Below are 17,885 nucleotides of genomic sequence, written 5' to 3' on the forward strand. Positions count from 1 at the left end.
ACAAAAGCAACGCAGAGGGGCGTTCATTTTTTTTTAACCAACCAGTTGAGGAAGGAAATAGACCTTATCCAATCACAGAAGCCCTAGGAGGCAGATGGCGTCTTTACGGGCTTGGCATTGTGTAATGAACAGGCGCAAGAGCCTATCAGAAGGTAGTATGAGAAAACCAATTACCAATTGAAGAAGAGAGGCCGGACCCTGTATACGGATGCCGTAATGAGCCACACGTTTTCAAGATGAGTTCCCAGAGGGGCAATGTGAATCGATCTCGGGCACAGAAGCATAAGAACGTGACGGTATATAAAAATGACAAGTATGACAGCAGCGGCTGGACAAAGGTGAGGTGCTGCCTCTAGGAGAATGATTTAAAAAAAAAAAAACAAAACACATTTTGTTTCCCACGTTCAAACGCATATGACTTGGCTGTAGTTTATAAACAGGCGAATATTTACTCTACAGAGAAGATCAGCAGGTAGGCCTTTCTGGTTATCTGTTTCAAAGCAAATATCTCGTTGGTTGCTGTGGGATACACAGCATCTGACCCTTTTCTTGGATATGGGGAGAAAGAACCAATGAAAAATTGTTTTGGTTTTCAAACTCACTCATCTGTCTCCTTTATTAATTAGGTAATTTATTAAAAGGGAAATACTGAGCTCTGTATAAACAAACCCCAGCTGCAGCTTGTTTTCAGCTATGATATAATGAACAGCTCATTATGCATAGTGCTGTTGTATTAAAGAAGTCAACCTTAAATCTTGGCACCCACTCATGGGTCCGAGGTGAAGCTACTCTTGTAAAGTGAAAGCTCCTTCTTATACCACAGTTCCTAGAAAACCCCAACCCAAGTGCCTACTTGTGCACTAATGTGTTGTGCAAACTGTTGTCATAAACACACATTTCAAACTAGTCAAAGTATTCACTTTGTACAAGGCCTTATCTGTTACTCCAATAAATTGCTCGGATAAATTATTGTCTATCTGCCATCTGTTTGTTTATTCCAAGGATATTTGCTGGGTTTCTATGTATATTTGCTGTTTACCCAGCAATATACATAGAACAAAGACAATGTACCTTGACCATTGGACAATAGCCATCCCAAAATCTGCTGCTTTTACCTAAACCAAGGATTTGATTCATATATCAAGGCAGATGTTAAAATATTGTAAATCATTATCAATCAATTATATAAAAACCACTATGCTACAAGTGCTTATCTGTGGAGTGATATTCTGCTTTACTTGCTTCTCCGAAGTAAATAGTGACCCATTCCTATTCACTGTAGTCAGCTCCACAGTTTAGGATCTAATGCAGATGCAAGAATATCGTTGTCTGATATAATAGTTGACTTATTCATAAAGCACCAATATATTCCACTGTGCTGTACTATAAATGGGTGTATACATTGGAAAAACACATTACACTGAAAAAACAATTGATACACAATACAAGTGGTATTGAGGGCCCTGCCCAAAAAAAGCTTAAAATCAAATAAGCCTAAACTTCTATATTAATAGTTTATAAGGCACTGCTGCCTACTCCAATAGAAGACTGGAACAGTAGACCATACATATGTCTCCATATGAATCATCTGCATGATTCAGTGCAAGGTTAACAGATCAGTCACCTATACCAGTACTGCCCAACTTCTGTGGAATGTTTCTTGGCAAAGCGGCAGAGAGTGGAACCCTGTGTTGACCACTCTCTGTTTTTAAACCACATCCACTTTAGACCACGCCCATGTTATCACTATTAAGAACATATCCATATTAATGGTAGTGACACACCAAAAAAAAAATAACGTAACTAGAGGGGGCGGGCCCTGGCGCGGGGCGTGCAGCCGGGCCCAGCCCCCCTCCGTACGGTCGGAAATGGCCGAAGAGAGGGGCGCGCGAGGTGAGGGGGCCCAGAGAAGGGGTGCGGGCCCTGGCCCAATCGCACCCCTGCTCCCCCGGTAGTTACGCCATTTATAATAAGCCATGCCCTTAAATCTATATGACTCCTCCCCTGTGGATAGCACAGCAACATCCAGCACATAAACACCTTAGGAACCCTATAATAACTATTTACAAATGCTAATAATCACCAAGACCAACCTCCCACAGTTTGGCACACACAGGTGGCATAGGACAGGCGCAGTAGGGCGCGCACAAGCAGAGTAGGGGGAAGAGTAGGGCACACAAAAGCAACATAGGGCAGGAAGAGTAGAGCGTGTGAGTCTGAGGTGTGAACAATACAGGGTCTGAGTGGCGTGAACAATGCAGGGGGGATTACAGGTGTGAACATTGCAGGGTTTTACAGCCCGAGTCTGGGGTACAAACAATGCAGGGCCAGTTAATCTCAGTATTGATACCTTTTAATGCTCATACAGCAACCAGACTTTAATGAGGGGGCCACACAATGGGGAGCTGTGGGCCGCCAGTTGGACAGCACTGACCTATACAATTCAATAGGAAACTGTATAAAGGCAAACCAGATTGTCGATAATGTGCATTTGCACCTTTCCCTAGCTTGTGATGCAGTTCTTTGTGCGGCAGTCACAGAAATTATGTGTGTCTATTTCATAGCACAAATATTTTCTACGTTGAAATGGCCTGAATGGGTCCGAGGCCCTACTGGGCATCTGACATAGAGGCCCCCACACCCCGCTCTGGGGCCACTGCCACTGCCACTGCCTTAGCCACAACCCCCTCCTGCCACCCTGCGTGTACCAGTTCTCTCGAATGGGGCTGGAGGAGTGCAAGCTCAAAAGGGAGCGCAGGCCATACAGGCAGCAAAAGGGTGTGGGTCTGGGTCAACGTGGCCCATAGGTTTTTTACCCGGTATCTCGCCAGCCAAGACCGACCAAGGCTGTATGTACTGGAATGTAAACAAAACCATGTACTTATAAAAAAGTGCACCAACAAAATTAATTGGTTTTCATTTTTAACCTTACTAGTCCTATTATCGTTTTTTGTATACCGTACTCATATACCAATATAAATATATAAAAAACTAAAACTGGAAAGTCCTTGTATGTTTAGTCATGCAATTGATTTGCCTATTTCTTTTAAACCTACTGTAATCCAAGAAATTACAGTTATTAAAAGGAAAATGCAGACATCAGCAATTGCATCATCATTTTATGAACATTTACATGGCCAAGGATTTGTGTGTCTATGTTCAAGCAATAAGGACACCCCTCACACACCCTATAGGATGAAATGCAAATTGGAGAATAAAGTTTTATTGTTCTTTTTTTGTAGTAATTGTACTATATAAATACCATTTTGGCATAGGTTTCACATTACTCACTCTTTTTTTTTTTTTACTTCTAGAAAATTAATGCAAAGCTACACGATGGTGTATGTCAGCATTGCAAAGATGTGCTAGAATGGCGTGTAAAATTCAGCAAGTACAAGTCCCTTTCTCATCCTAAAAAATGGTAAGTTCATTTAAGACTGCAGTGTCTTAAAGAAACAGTTCAGTTTAAAAATAAAAACTGGATAAATAGATAAGCTGTGCAAAATAAAAAATGTTTTTAATATAGTTAGTTAGCCAAAAATGTAATGTATAAAGGCTGGAGTGACTGGATATCTAACATAATAGCCAGAATCCAACTTCCTGCTTTTCAGTTAGATTCGCCCGCCCCTTTTGTGATGTCATTAATGCGAATTGGTGCGGGTCTATAAAAGGAAGTCGGGTGCGGGTGGAGGCAGGATGGTTGTCGGGTGGGTGTGGGTCGGGAAAAACCCGACCCGCACATCACTAGCACAGATGCATTTTCCGTTTTGTTTGTTTAATGGATGGCTATAAAACAAAAGAACAGTACAGGATTACCACGCTTGCACACCCTGGCTCTCCACGATAAGATGACCCGGTGCACTGTGAAGGAGGCCTCGGCAACCTCAATGGTACAAACGAAGGAAGAATTCACTGGCACACGAAGGTTCTTTCAAGCAGGTACAAGCCCTTGCTAAGTTTATTTTGCAGAGGTGTAACGTTTCGGGGTGAACCCCTTTATCAAGCTTGATAAAGGGGTTCACCCCGAAACGTTGCACCTCTGCAAAGAACCTTCGTGTGCCAGTGAATTCTTCCTTCGTTTATAAAACAAAAGAAGCAAATGCAAACCTGATTGGGATAGTGCAAGCAGCGTAATCCTGCCCCACATAAACTTTCAGTAAAGTGATTAAATGTGTCAGTAGGTAAAGCCTTTTGCACAAAATCCCATGAGTGTGAATTAGCCTGATAAAGTCATTCAGGTGAAATCTGCTTATTGCACATTACAGACAGAGATATGATAGGACTCGCTTTCCAAACTGACTGATAAAGAATACAGGTACAAGCAATTTCATTTTAACAAGGCAGCATTCAACCAATGTCATTGCTTGTCTTTTATTCAATGTGTATAATGATGTAAACTTTAACTGTTTCTGCACTAGAGGGGGGGGCTGTACTAGTGATAAGGGAAGATTCTATCATACTTACCGTGATCTTCCTTTCCCTGGTCCTCTCCATGTCCACACCTTTCGGGATAGCCCCTCCCTCTCCTCATTAAGAACCCAACCCCCTAACTAATAAATTAGGCGGTCGCCCTTCCCCTGGTGTCTAGTGCAAAGTTAATTGATCTAATAAAATCCAAGGGAGGGAAACTGGACATGGAGAGGACCAGGGAAAGGAAGATCACGGTAAGTATGATAGAATCTTCCCTTTTCCCTGGCCCTCTCCATGTCCACACCTTTCGGGACTTACAAAGCAGTCCGTCATTGGGTGGGACAAAGAGACTTCAAGTCAAGATTGCAAAGATATTATTTAATAGAACTGGCCGATTTCAGAATGCTGGAACCAAATTGTGCATGTTCTGAAGATCTGACGTCCAGCTTGTAGTGAGAAATGAAAGTGCTCGGTGAAGACCAGGATGCTGATTTGCAAATCACTTCCAAAGAGATGCCTGCTTCTGCTGCCCAAGATGCTGCCTGACCTCTGGTTGAGTGTGCTTTGATCTTACTTGGTACACTCTGGTTTGCTTGAAAGTAGGCTTTCTTTATTACCGTACATATCCATCTCGAGATTGTGGGGGTTGCAGCAGCTTCGCCTTTTCTTGCCCCCCCAGGCAAGATAAAAAGCTTGTCTGATTTTCTGATTGCTCTAGTTGCTTCGCAATACATCTTAACATGTTCCGCTACATCTAATTCTTTTAATTCTGGATCCGAATCTTGATGTGCGAATGTAGGGACTACAATTTCATCCTTTAAGTGGAATGGAGAAACCACCTTAGGCTTGAACGAAGGACAAAATTTCAACACCAATCTGTCTGGAAAGATAGTTGGACTATGATCATTGAATATGATGGCCTGCAGCTCTCCTACCCTCTTGGCCGAGGTGATGGCCACCAAAAATACTACTTTGAGAGTTAGATCCCAAAGTGACATCTGATTGTTGAATGAAAATGGACCTGAAGATAGCATGCGTAGTACTAAAGATAAGTCCCAACTTGGGCAGGTGGACCGTCTTGCCGGAAGAATTCTTATGGCTGCTTTAAAGAAGCGTACAATTAAAGGATGGTTAGCCCATGTAGTGTTTGATAGTGATGGGCGAATTTATTCGCCAGGCGCGAATTTGCGCGATTCGCGTCCAGCGAATTAATTCGCGAAACGCCCACGAAAATTCGCCGAAAAAATTCGCCGGCGTCAAAAAAATTTTTTCCGAAAAACGGACGCCGGCGTCAAAAACGGGCGCCGGCGTCGAAAAAACGTTTTTTTCGCGCGAAATTCGCAAATTTTTTGGCGAAACTGCGCAAATTCGCCCATCACTAGTGTTTGATATTGCGGATATTGCCGAAACTTGTGTTTTCAGTGTACTTACGCTCAGGCCTCTATCCAGACCTGATTGAAGAAACTCCAATATATTAGAGGCTGAGATTGATTCTGTGGACCCTATGTTAGAATGGACTCTAAACCTTTCCCACACTTTGGCATATCTATTACTGGTCGACGGTTTCCTGGATTGCAATAGAGTGTGAATAACTCTGTTGGAAAGTCCATGATTTTCTAAACAGATTTTCTCCATGCCGTCAGAGCCAGGGATCCTGGATCTGGGTGTACGTATGGACCCTGGGTCAACATGTGGTCTGATGTTGGAAGCCTCCATGGTTGGTCTATTGACAGATGGATTAGGTCTGTAAACCAAGGCCTTCGTGGCCATGCTGGAGTGATGCAGATCACATCTACCTGATCCTCTCTTATCTTCTGTATCACTTTCGGAATCAGAGGAAGAGGAGGAAATATGTAGCCTAAATGGAATCTCCATGACTGTGTCAGAGCATCCACTGCCAGTGCTTTCGGATCCTGAATCCATGAGAAAAACGGAGGACACTTGGTGTTGTTGGATGATGCCATCAGGTCGATCGATGGTTGTCCCCATCTCCCCATCTGAATATTTCTTGGCTTAGAGACCACTCGTGCCTTTCTGCAAACTTTCTGCTTAGCAGGTCTGCCACTTTGTTTAATTTGCCTGGAACATACACTGCTGTAAAATCCACTAAGAAGTCTTCTGCCCATTGAAAGATGGGCTGTACTTCCTCTAAAAGATCCAGGCTTCTTGTGCCCCCCTGCCTTCTTAGAAAGGCTACGGCTGTGATGTTGTCTGATTTTATTTTTAAACGTGTACCTCTTAATTGTTCCTGAAAGAAGAGGCAGGCTTGTCGTATTGCCCTTAGCTCCAGTATGTTTGTGACGTCTGGTAATGGGTACTGCCAGCGATCTTGAGCTACTCTGGATCCTAGCTCTGCTCCCCATCCTAGCCCTGAGGCATCTGTGGACATTATTAACCATGGTTCTGGGAACAACTCGGTGCCCTTGTTTAGGTGTGTTTGTTCTCCCCACCAAAGAAGAGATGTTCTTAACTGTGATGATATTTGTATTATCTGATGTTGAGATTCCCCGTCCCATTGTTGTAGGAACGACATTTGGAGCGGCCTCATTCTCCAATGGGCCCATGGTACAAGTCCGATCGTGGAAGCCATCATGCCCAAGATCTTTAGGAATACTAATGCCAGATCTTCTGGTGTTGTCAATAATCGTTTGACTGCTGTAGAGAGAGACATTTGCCTCACTTCTGATAATGTCAGTTTCCCTGACACTGTGTCTATTATGGCTCCCAGATAAGTGATCCTCTGGGATGGAATGAGATGACTTTTCGTTGCATTGATTAGCCAACCATGGGCTGTCAATGTCTCCAGACATAAATCTCTTTGTCTGATTGCCTGCTCTCTTGATGAAGCTACTAGAATCAGGTCGTCCAGGTAATGGAATAAGCGTATCTTTTTCCATCTTAGATAAGCCACCAAGGAGACTAGAACCTTTGAGAATACCCTTGGGGCTGTTGCCAGACCAAAGGGTAGACACCTGTATTGGAAATGATGGTCTCCAATTGCAAAGCGAAGAAACTTTTGGTGTGCTTCTGCTATAGGAATGTGATGATAGGCATCCTTGATATCCATGGTGCACATCCAAGCCCCTGGAGAAATGGACGATTTTACCGATTCGATGGATTCCATCTTGAAATGTTGGACTTTCAATACCTTGTTGATCCTTGCCAGATCTAGTATTGGTCTCCAAGAGCCTGAGGACTTTCGGACTATGAAGAAGCGAGAGTAGACCCCTGTTCCTTTTTGGTCCAATGGAATGTGACATATAACTTGTTGTTCCTCTAACTTGGCAAGACAAGCCCATAAGGCAGCCCTTTTTGTCAGGTCTGCTGGTAATGGGGATGTGAGGAAACCCTGAACCGGCAAGGCCGGAATTGAATTCTAGACTGTAGCCTAGTTTTACAATCCCTAGAACCCATCTGTCTTCTATGGATCGTTCCCAGGCGGCCTGAAAAGAATGTATTCTCCCTCCTAGAGCAGGCCCCTGGGTTGCACCACCTTCATGACTGTTTGCGGGTATTATCTCCTGCCTTATTCTTGGGAAGACGAAAGAAGCCTGATTGGCCTGCTTTCCAACTGTCCTGTCTTGATGTATCCCTTCCAGAACGAAAGGACCGACTATTATATGGCATAAATCTGACTCTGCCCGATGACCTTCCTCGTGCCGGTTGTTTCCATGGTTGTTGTGTCTTTCTCTGAGGTAATAACTGACTCTTGCCTCCAGAAGCCTTTGAGATGAGTTCTTCCAGCCTTTTCCCAAATAATACTTGGCCTTGGAAGGGTAATGAACAGAGAGCCGCCTTGGAAGCGGAGTCCGCTTCCCACGCACGAAGCCATAAAGCTATTCTTCCTGAAATTGATAGTGCCAATGATCTAGATGCCAACCTTATCTGATCCACTGAAGAGTTGACCAAGAAAGCTGAAGCTAATTTCAGTTCTTTGAGGCCTTCTAAAATCTCAGATGTCTCTCGACCTTCCTTTAAGGCTGTATCTAGATTTGATAGCCATACCTCCAGGGATTTGTCTACTGAAAGGTTAGCGATGGCCGGTTTAAGGCTTTCTCCAACCGTGGTAAACACTCTTTTCAAGTCTGCATCCAGTCTTTTATCCATTGCATCTTTCATAACAGCATGTTCCTCTATGGGTAGAACCGTGTTCTTAGATATACTCCAAATTGGGGCATCTACTTTCGGTATGGTGCAGAAATCCTTGACTTCTTCATCCTTAAAAGGATATAGCCTGTTGCATCTAGATTGCATGGAGCTACGTTTTGATGGAATGTCCCATTCTGTTTTAATGAGATCCATAACCTCTTGATGTAATGGGAAAGTTTGTCCCTTGGGTTTAGAGCATGGTAAAAATGATAATGTAGATGATGCTTGATCCACATCTTCCAAGGCTAGTGATGCCCTTACCGCTCTAATTAGTGGTTGTATGAGTGAAAAATCAAAGGAAGATTGGACTTCCTCTTCTTCCTCTGAGGATAACGAAGACTGATCTTCTGAGATTCTTGTCGCAAATGTGTCATCGAAATCTAGATCCAATTCCACCTGAGGACCCTTTGAAGTAGAAGCTGTTGCGATAGATACTTCTTTGGCCACTGCCTCCTTAATCCAAGCCATTATACCTGCACTTGAGCCTGGTTCTAAGCCTGAGGCTGCAGTAAGGCACGACTGACATAATTTCTTGTCTGGTAAAGAAGGGGCCGTGCATCCAAGACATATAGGAGATGTAGCAAGCTGTGTCTCCTCTGTCTCTTCTGAGATCTCTCTAGGTCTCTCCTTAGATCTGTGTGGTCTCATGATGGCACTGCAACCAGAATTAACATTGGTAAGAGTGTCAATTAACATCCCCCTTTTATTTATTTATTTATTTATTTTTTTTAAACATACCTCAACCAGAGAAAGGAGTCTTGTTTGGGGTGGCAGCTGGAATAATACAGGGGCCCAAGAAAGGAAAATCTGCCATAAAAAACAAAATCATTCCAAAACCCAAAGAGTTCATATGCAGATACCCCTAACATTATTCCTCTATGAACTTACCGAGCACTGAACAGCACTGAGCAGGAGTTTCCAAAGGAAGCGTCAGCCACGAGGACGCCAAGAAGAGGAAATACCTAAATAGGCGTTATGCCCCTCCCCCTGTGGTGCGTTCCACCGAATTGGATTGGCTGGATAGCTATAGAGAGCCTAACGCTCTGTGCGCTGACACGCACAGCTGTTGTGCGAGAGGCTGTCATTTCCTGTGTGCTCGGCGGGTCCTAAGAGTTGCGGAGAGATCCGCCTTGCGTCGAGTGAGCCCTACACTGCTGCCAAACCCCTCCTGTACCTAAAACTGATGCGGGCATGGGGGAGACCCGATATCGCCGCTGGACGCCCTTGGTGAGGCAGGCCAGTAGAGGCAAGAATACAGGGAGACGCAGCCATAGTGCCCCAATGGGAGCGTCGAAATGAGGTAAGCTGCTAAGGGAAAACCATATAGGCAAAACCCTCGTCTCTGGGACGCTACGCAAGCCCCTGCTCCTTCTCTGAAAATAAAAATACTCCTGTGAATTGGAGTGAGAAGAGAAAAGAACCCAAAAAAGACACCAGGGGAAGGGCGACCGCCTAATTTATTAGTTAGGGGGTTGGGTTCTTAATGAGGAGAGGGAGGGGCTATCCCGAAAGGTGTGGACATGGAGAGGGCCAGGGAAAGTATTAATTTCTTAATTCCCTATCTAAGTGACATTTAAGAGATACAAAAATAATTTGCACAATGCTACGAATTTAGAATAATATACAAGCAGCTGTTATCACATATAAAAGGATTAAATAGCACGTCTGCTTACAGGTTGACAGTTACCTTATGTTATTTTCCATGCTGTTCCCTTGGGTCTTAGTCTCTCCCGGCACTTTTTGATACACCTGTCATTAATTCTTGCAGAGTTTAACATCAGTTATTTGCTATGGGTTAAACTTGCTGTGAAGTTAATGTTAGGTGTAGGAAAATACGGTAGATTTCATTATGATGACACTATTACTTGAAAGGGTTAGAATATCTTAATAATCAAGGGAATTATCTGTGTAGTGCTTTACTAGTTCATTAGAACAATTTGTTTGGAAGAATAGCCAGATAATATTCTACAGGGAATGATGGGTAAGCAGTCCCAGTTCTGTCCTGATATTGACCTGGGAACGAGGCAAGAAGTCTAACAGCTCTCCAGCCTTTGCCATGATAAAGTACTAGGAACAACATAGCCAATGTTTTTTTTGGATAGTTTGCTTAGGCTGCTTTAATATTTTTTCCCTGATGTAATGGTTGGCAGATTGTAGTGAGGTTGTATCCATTGGGGCTTATTTAAAACTTGCCACAATTTTATCTTGAAAGTAACCCATGGCAGCTGACCAAGTTCTGTTTTACTTGCAGCCCAGGTATAAAATGTCCCAGTATTTTACATTCTTAATCCATTGGTGGTTAAGCAGCAGCTGCTTTTTCTGGTGCAAGTTATTCTGGCTTCATTTTTTGCTGGGGACTTATTACCTTATTTTGCCTGGATACTTTGGCCAGAACAAAAAAGCCCAACTCTGCCCCGCTAATGCACAGGAACATAAACAAATCTAATTTCACAGAGGTAAATGTCTTTTTGTAGCAAGATATAGGGGTTGATGGTACTTAAGATTTTACATGAATGAGTTGATATAAGTATAACATATACAGTTTTGGTTTTAAAGATGGGGATGGTTTTTTTTTTTATCACAATACACTCATCCAGCACCCAATATCCTCCAAAAGGGCAAAGGCCTTAACTCTTGGCCTTGTCTTCAAATACACCCCATTCAATGAGTTACTGAACTTGCAGGAGAATAACTAGCAGCCCAAGCGTCGTGGTCTGATATTGTTGTGGTGTGATCAGCTGAATGGGAAATATTCCATACCAGGGATACATTATACGTTTTGTAATAGCCTGTGCTTTAATATTCCATTAAAACCCCAATATGTTCAGGTATTGCCTTATTCTAAACACAGGGAAATGTTCATGTTTAGTTACTCTGTATTTCTATCAGGTTACACCCTTACAGTACAAACGTTATTTTCTCATATTGTGATGTAACAGTGACTCACAGCAATATGTTCCGGATTAATGCTGGTTGATTAATGAAAACAATCTTCTCCATTCTTACTGGAATCCTTTTGTGGAACTGCTGCAAACAGATGAGTGCTTGAATGCTAATGTGCTCTCTTGCTTGCTACCAGCTATTGTCCTGTGTTGGTCACCTGCACCTCTCCAAACAGTTGGGTCTTGGGGAATGAAGTTGGGCTTGTGGTAAGACAAATGTTAAAGGGATGGTTCACCTTTAAGGTAACTTTTATTATGTTATAGAACGGCCAATTCTAAGCAACTTTTCAATTGTTTTTTTTTTATTATTTATTTTTTTTATAGTTAATTGCCTTTTTCTTCTGACTCTTTGCAGCTTTCAAATGGGCGTCACTGACTCCCTTTTAAAAAACAAATGCAAAAGTATTGTTATTGTTACTTTTTATTACTGATCTTTCTATTCAGGCACTCATATTCATATTCCAGTCCCTTATTAAAATCAATGTATGGTTGCTAGGATAATTTGGACCCTAGTTAGCAGAATGCCTAAGATGCAAATTGAAGAGCTGCTGAGTAAAAAGCAAAATAACTCCGAGACCTTCAATAATAAAAAATGAAAACCAATTGCAAATTGTCTCGGGATATCACTCTCTACATCATAGTAAAAATTATCTCAAAGGTAAACAACCCCTTTAACCATTCCTCAGCCTATCAAGTCTTTGGCCTATCCAAACCTGACGTTATTCCCAAGGCCATGCTGTTTGAAGCTGCGTCGTAGTGACTGACGTATGTAGTAACAACGAGCTTGGGGTGGCAGGGGCATTTTTTGTAGCGGGCAGTTAGTGCTGAGCACTCATCTTCTCTAAATTGCTAGATTATGTATATTTGCATTCAACTATATGAGCTTCTATAACTATAACCTACTGCCGATTGTACGCAGTAAGGCAGGGGCATTTATGTGCCTGAAAATATCTGTGCACACGTTATAACATTTCTATAACTAAATCCTGTGAGGATTTTATGTCCAATTTGCCAAATTCATGGTTGCTGCAATACATGCCACATAATGTATTTATTTGAACTTCAAAACATATTCCGTATACACAGGAGGCGGAAGGTAAGCAGAAGAGAAAGGGGAATAACATAGTTAATGTGTGTCCACAACTGAAGGCACATACATTTACTCCAGGCTACCATGAAAAAAAGCACAAGGCCCAGTGTCCTACATAAAGCACATTTTTGAAAACAAAGAATCTTGATTGTGGTCTGTTCTATTTTTATGTCAAACATTTGAATCTTTCTCTGAAACTATGGCTGCTTTTTTTTATCTTGAAAGATTACAGTGCGATCCGTATTTTGTTCTCTCAATTCTTCAGTGGGCGTTCAGTACAATTTTTTTAATCGAAGAAACAAAGCATTTGCTCTTTCAAATGCTGCATCTGGAGAGGGAGAATACTATGTTGCCAGTAAGGATACGCTAATTTAACAGTATTAACTGCTCTGTTGCTGCTACTTTTATTTTTAATTTTGTAATGCCTCTGCCTTGAAAACTGTGCTAGTCTCTGCTAATTAAAGGACTGATACATGTTTGACATAAGCACAATACATTGCTGATGGCGTATTCTGCATGCTAAATCTCACTCTCGCGAAGCAAGCAGACAAAACAGCTATTAGAAAAACAAAGACGTACAGTAGTAGTACTGTACGTCTTTGTTTTTCTAATAGCTGTTTTGGAAGAGAGCATGCTAAATAGCGATGGGCTGAGACAGGAAGATTCTAAATCTGTTATTTTATGGGCAAAAGACAGACCCCCAAGTTCCCCATATTTAACCATTAGGAATATTAACTTTCTCATGTCTCTTTTCTCCCACCACAGTAGCTCTTTAGAATTGAATGGATCTTTTTAAACGTCGCAGATAGGGTGACTTCAGGTTCATAAACTGACACAGGTGCAAGGGGTTAAACATCAAGCATGGCCCCTCCTTGTTGGCGATACCATTGAGCTGAGCCCATTCCAGCAATGTCTATATGCCAATCTTACTAATCTTTAATGTCCCTTGATGGGATTGGAATGGTTCACGTCCATGAAACATTCAAGAACTTGGGCTGGGTTGGGTGCAGGTAGCGAAATGTGAGCAAATGTACAGGTGATTAATACTAGATAGATAGATAATGTAATGCAATAGCTTTAGTCAAGATGCAGGTACGTTAAGAGGCAATTATACCTTTGGGCATAGAGAAATGTCGGTGTGGTACCTTAGGTTATATTATTATTAATTTTCTTTAATTCTTCTTTATTTCTGGCAGTGTCAAATGTCTGCAGAAGACCGTTAAGGATGCTTACCATATTATCTGTAAGCCATGTGCTGTTCAGCACGAACTTTGTGCCAAATGTGGAAAAAAGGAGGAGGTTGTTTTACCGTAAGTAAAGGATAAAGGACCTACTGTAAATAATGGTTTTTGGCAGGTTTTTTAATGCAGTTTCAAAGCCAGATTGATCTGAAACAACATTCTTATTTCAGGTTGAAGTGATTCAATACAATATACCGTATTAAATATGTTCTGCTACGTTTGAGCAAAGGGAAGGTAGAAACACAAGGCAGAAATTGCACAGAAGTAACAATAACTGCAGTGTATGAAAACAAATTTTTTTAATAAAGGAACAAGGCATAAAAAAGGTGCACGGAATTCCCATGGAGTTTACTGAAGGACAGTGGTGCAATTTAATTCCCAGCAGTCTGGGGTATATTATAAAGCAGAGCAGGGGAACATATACCCTCGCCTTGTGTCTTATTCCCTTCCTTTTAGATTGTAAGCTCTTTTTGCACACAGCCTTCCTTACCTTTTGTACAGGTATTGGTTGTGATGTATGTATATACATATATGTTCTATGTATGTAATTCATGTGACTTAGTTGTATAAACACATTTACTTTACAGCGCTATGAAATTTGTTGGCGCAATATAAATACATGTTAATAATAATAATAATAATAATAATAATATACATTTATACTATTTTAGCCTTACCCAAGAAATGTTACATATGTATTATAAGGGATAATGCACTGTTTGCTAAAATATCTTGTACAAAACACTGTAGGGTTTAGTGATCTGCATAGCATCTCGACATAAGTTTCATAACTCCTTTGTGATTTTAATAACCGTATTATTCCAGTAGAGAAATACCTTATTTTCAATTTTGCAAATATACTTAAATGTAGTAGCAGCTTTTATGTGTCTACAAAGCCCCCTTTTTTTGTTTGTTTTTGCACTTTGCTCCACCTCCACTCTAAGGTGCCAATCTTTGGGCAGAGAGTATTTGAAGCTCACTCTATCTGCTGTGCGGTATCTCTCTTCTATAGATTGTGAATTCACCTAGAAAGACTGCATTTATTTAGCCAAATGAAATGTGAAGAAGTCCAATTAGATAACCTCCAACAATGGATGCCAGTAAGTGAGCTGGAACACAGTGGGGTATATTTATCAAAGAGTGAAGTTAATAGTTAAGTTCCGCCACTAGAGTGAAATTCCGCCACTCTCCATTAATTTCGATGGGATTTTTATAGGCGTATTTATCAAAGGGTGAACTTTCACCCATTGATAAATACGCCTTTCAAAATCCCATAGAAATGAATTGAGAGCTGCAGAATTTCACTCTAGTGGCGGAACTTTACCCCAATGTCTATGCAACTGGAACTTCTAGTTATATTGTCAGAAATATTTTCTAGTTACTATATTGGCACAAAAATTCACATAGTCACAGTAAAGGAATGCATTACAAGGCTATATACAGTGAGTTTATAAAGCTGCAGCATTAGTATTGAAGCTGAACTTCTCTTTTTAAGATAAATTCCACTGTAAAGGCTATTGGTGCCCTATTTATAAGGAGCAAACAATGAAATCACCCACAGAACTGCTTATACATAAGTACTATTTAAAGATATATTTTATATATATATATATATATATATATATATATATATATATATATATATATATATATATATATATATTGCATTTATATGTTCCCCCTTGTATGTTTCTAGAATTGTCAAATTGCCAGAGGCTTCAAACAGTCCATGTACAACTAACAATCAGGAGAATTCAAGTTGTGAGGAGGAAGAAGAAGAAGTAGGCAGTGATTTCGATCTTGACATTGATTTGGATGCCTCTGATGATGAAGTCAAAGAAGGAAAGAAGAGAAGTAAAAAAACATCTAAAAATAAGGCTCCAACTGGAAGCTAGCATCTTTTAATAGCTGGAACACTTAGAAGATCTAACAAGACGGCTCTTTTTGTGGACACTTGCCATCAGCAAAATATCACCGCATCATATTATAATTTAATATTTGAATCCCATGTACTCTGTTTTATAATTGATGTTTCTTTCAGCAATTCCAAGAAACCTTTAGGGTTATGTACCCTCTTCCTTGTAAATGGTGCTGGCTTCAGGTTAAAAAGGACATTTTAAATAAAATTGTGTATAACCGCTTTTCTTAGGTGTGTATTAATGTGTGCACCTACATTTGTAAAGCAAGTAGAAAGATAGGGACACTTTTGCCAGTAAAGTGTGGTGATGAGAGGCAATAAAGTGGGCCTGTGGCTGGAGAGAGGGTTTTTTTTTTTAGTTGTTGTTGCTTTAATTTTCTACCAAGCTCAAGTGAAGTGAACATTACAAACCTTGAGCCTCTGGAAACACAATATACTTGGAAGGAAATATGCACACACCAGGTACAAGGAAATACAATCCTCTATGCTAGCATAAAAAAGTGACGAGCATTTTATAGAACATATAAAAAAAAAACGTATTCCTAGCACTACTCTAGTGAAAACTGCATTATTCTGGGGCACAAGAAACTTATTGTTATGCTAGCGAGTTCCAATAGTAAATTCAAATCACAGGTAACTGTTTGCCTTCCAATTGAAAATTTGTTGAAATCCAGATGCTTTTTTATAGAGACAAGAGGTCATTTTGAAATTTACTTATACAGAAAGTTAACCTTTGTTATATTTACCAAATTTCAGACCTAACAGCAGGGCCCAACATCGGAGGGTGGGGGGGAGGGAAATAATCACCTCAGGCCCGGTAAATTTTATGGTTAAAGGTGGGCCCAGTTTTGCTGCATTTTCCAGATTAACAGGGCCCCTCTTGAGAGAGCGCAGTATGCCGAAGAGCCAAAGCCGGCAAAAGTAGCTGCAGAGGAAAAGGAAGAAGGTTGTACACAAATTTAAGGTAAATCCACTAAACACCAATGGGTTTTTGTTTTTTCATCAAACCCCTGTCCATCAATTTTTTTTTTTGGTCTTTCAATTGATTTTTATTGACTTTTTTTTCTATCAGTATATGTGGGAGCGGAAGAAAGAAAAAGGGACGGGGAAGGGGTAGTCAAATATCAATCACGTAGTTGTAGCTGCATTGTAGCATTAAACGGTTACCATGCGTTAATATGTCTTAATTTCAGTATTCCTATGCACATTATAATATAACGGTCTAACATAGATTAAGACATCCACCAGCTAAATTCATGTTCACATTGGAGTATTATAGAGAGTTACAGTAAATGATAACTTCCCATATGTATGTTTGTGGGCTTCTTTCTCTGAGTTACTTGGTCTACTGGGCTAGACAAGTCAAGTGCACGGAGGGCTCTTTATCCTGTCATATTGGGATCATTGGGCAATATTTTGTTTATATGTGTCAGTCTCTTTGAATAAAAACCAGCGTAACCAAGTGTCTCTGTAGTTCTGTCTTTGTTTCTCCATTCGGGCTGAAAGTTTTTCAAATTTTGCTATTTCGTTTATTTTTCTTAACCATTTAGTTAGGGATCTGGATGTTGATGTTTTCCATTTGCTTTGAGTAAGAAGTTTAGCTGCGTTCAGTAAAAGTCTTTCTAAGGTAGAGTCAAATGACTCCTCTCAGGGAATGTGCAGGTGTATCTGGCGCTTCTCGTTCCAATATTTGTGATCAGGAGCTTAATATCTGGTCCCAGTATGGCCGGAGCAGTTTACACTCAGAAAATGTGAAGGTGCGTGCCAGTTCCTGCTTTTCATCTCCAGTGCATATTGCTTTTGTTAGGGTAAATCTGTTACATTTTTGGGGCGTGTAGTACCACCTGGAGAGAAGATTATAATTCATCTCTTGAATTTTGCAATATCTGGAGCTGAAAAGTAATGCTTTTATGCCTTTCTCAATGCTAGGTCTCTTTCCCATGATTTGATTAAATTCAAGTGTTTCCTGTTTCCATGGGGGGCTTGTACAGGGCTGAAATAGTATTTTTTGGGGAGATAGCCTTACTGCAGAGTATCTTGAAGGGTGTTAGGTCTATTCCTAGTTGCGTGCTTCCACCCAGTATGGAGAAAAAAGACCCAAGTTGATGCAAAGGTAAGGGCAAGGTGCTAGAGGG

General features: G+C 41.0%; 1 protein-coding gene across 1 annotated transcript; it reads left to right on the forward strand.

Moving 5' to 3' along the window:
- The first annotated feature begins 70 nt into the window (after positions 1–70).
- c9orf85.S (chromosome 9 open reading frame 85 S homeolog) lies at positions 71–17,213 on the forward strand. Its single transcript, XM_018243852.2, has 4 exons — positions 71–338; positions 3,315–3,421; positions 13,788–13,901; positions 15,529–17,213. The coding sequence occupies exons 1-4, from the start codon at positions 237–239 to the stop codon at positions 15,725–15,727; spliced, it is 522 nt and encodes a 173-aa protein (XP_018099341.1). The 5' UTR covers positions 71–236; the 3' UTR covers positions 15,728–17,213.
- The last annotated feature ends 672 nt before the right edge of the window (positions 17,214–17,885 follow it).

The sequence above is a fragment of the Xenopus laevis genome, chromosome 1S (assembly GCF_017654675.1).
Source record: "Xenopus laevis strain J_2021 chromosome 1S, Xenopus_laevis_v10.1, whole genome shotgun sequence".
In the NCBI taxonomy this organism is placed as follows: Eukaryota; Metazoa; Chordata; class Amphibia; order Anura; family Pipidae; genus Xenopus; species Xenopus laevis.

What these genes read in the sequence shown, in the direction of transcription:
- c9orf85.S (XM_018243852.2), top strand. Translation starts at nt 237, where the DNA reads ATGAGTTCCCAGAGGGGCAATGTGAATCGATCTCGGGCACAGAAGCAT. An exon ending in CTTTCTCATCCTAAAAAATG is followed by an intron (nt 3,422 to 13,787) that starts GTAAGTTCATTT and finishes TATTTCTGGCAG; the next exon opens with TGTCAAATGTCTGCAGAAGA. An exon ending in AAGGAGGAGGTTGTTTTACC is followed by an intron (nt 13,902 to 15,528) that starts GTAAGTAAAGGA and finishes GTATGTTTCTAG; the next exon opens with AATTGTCAAATTGCCAGAGG.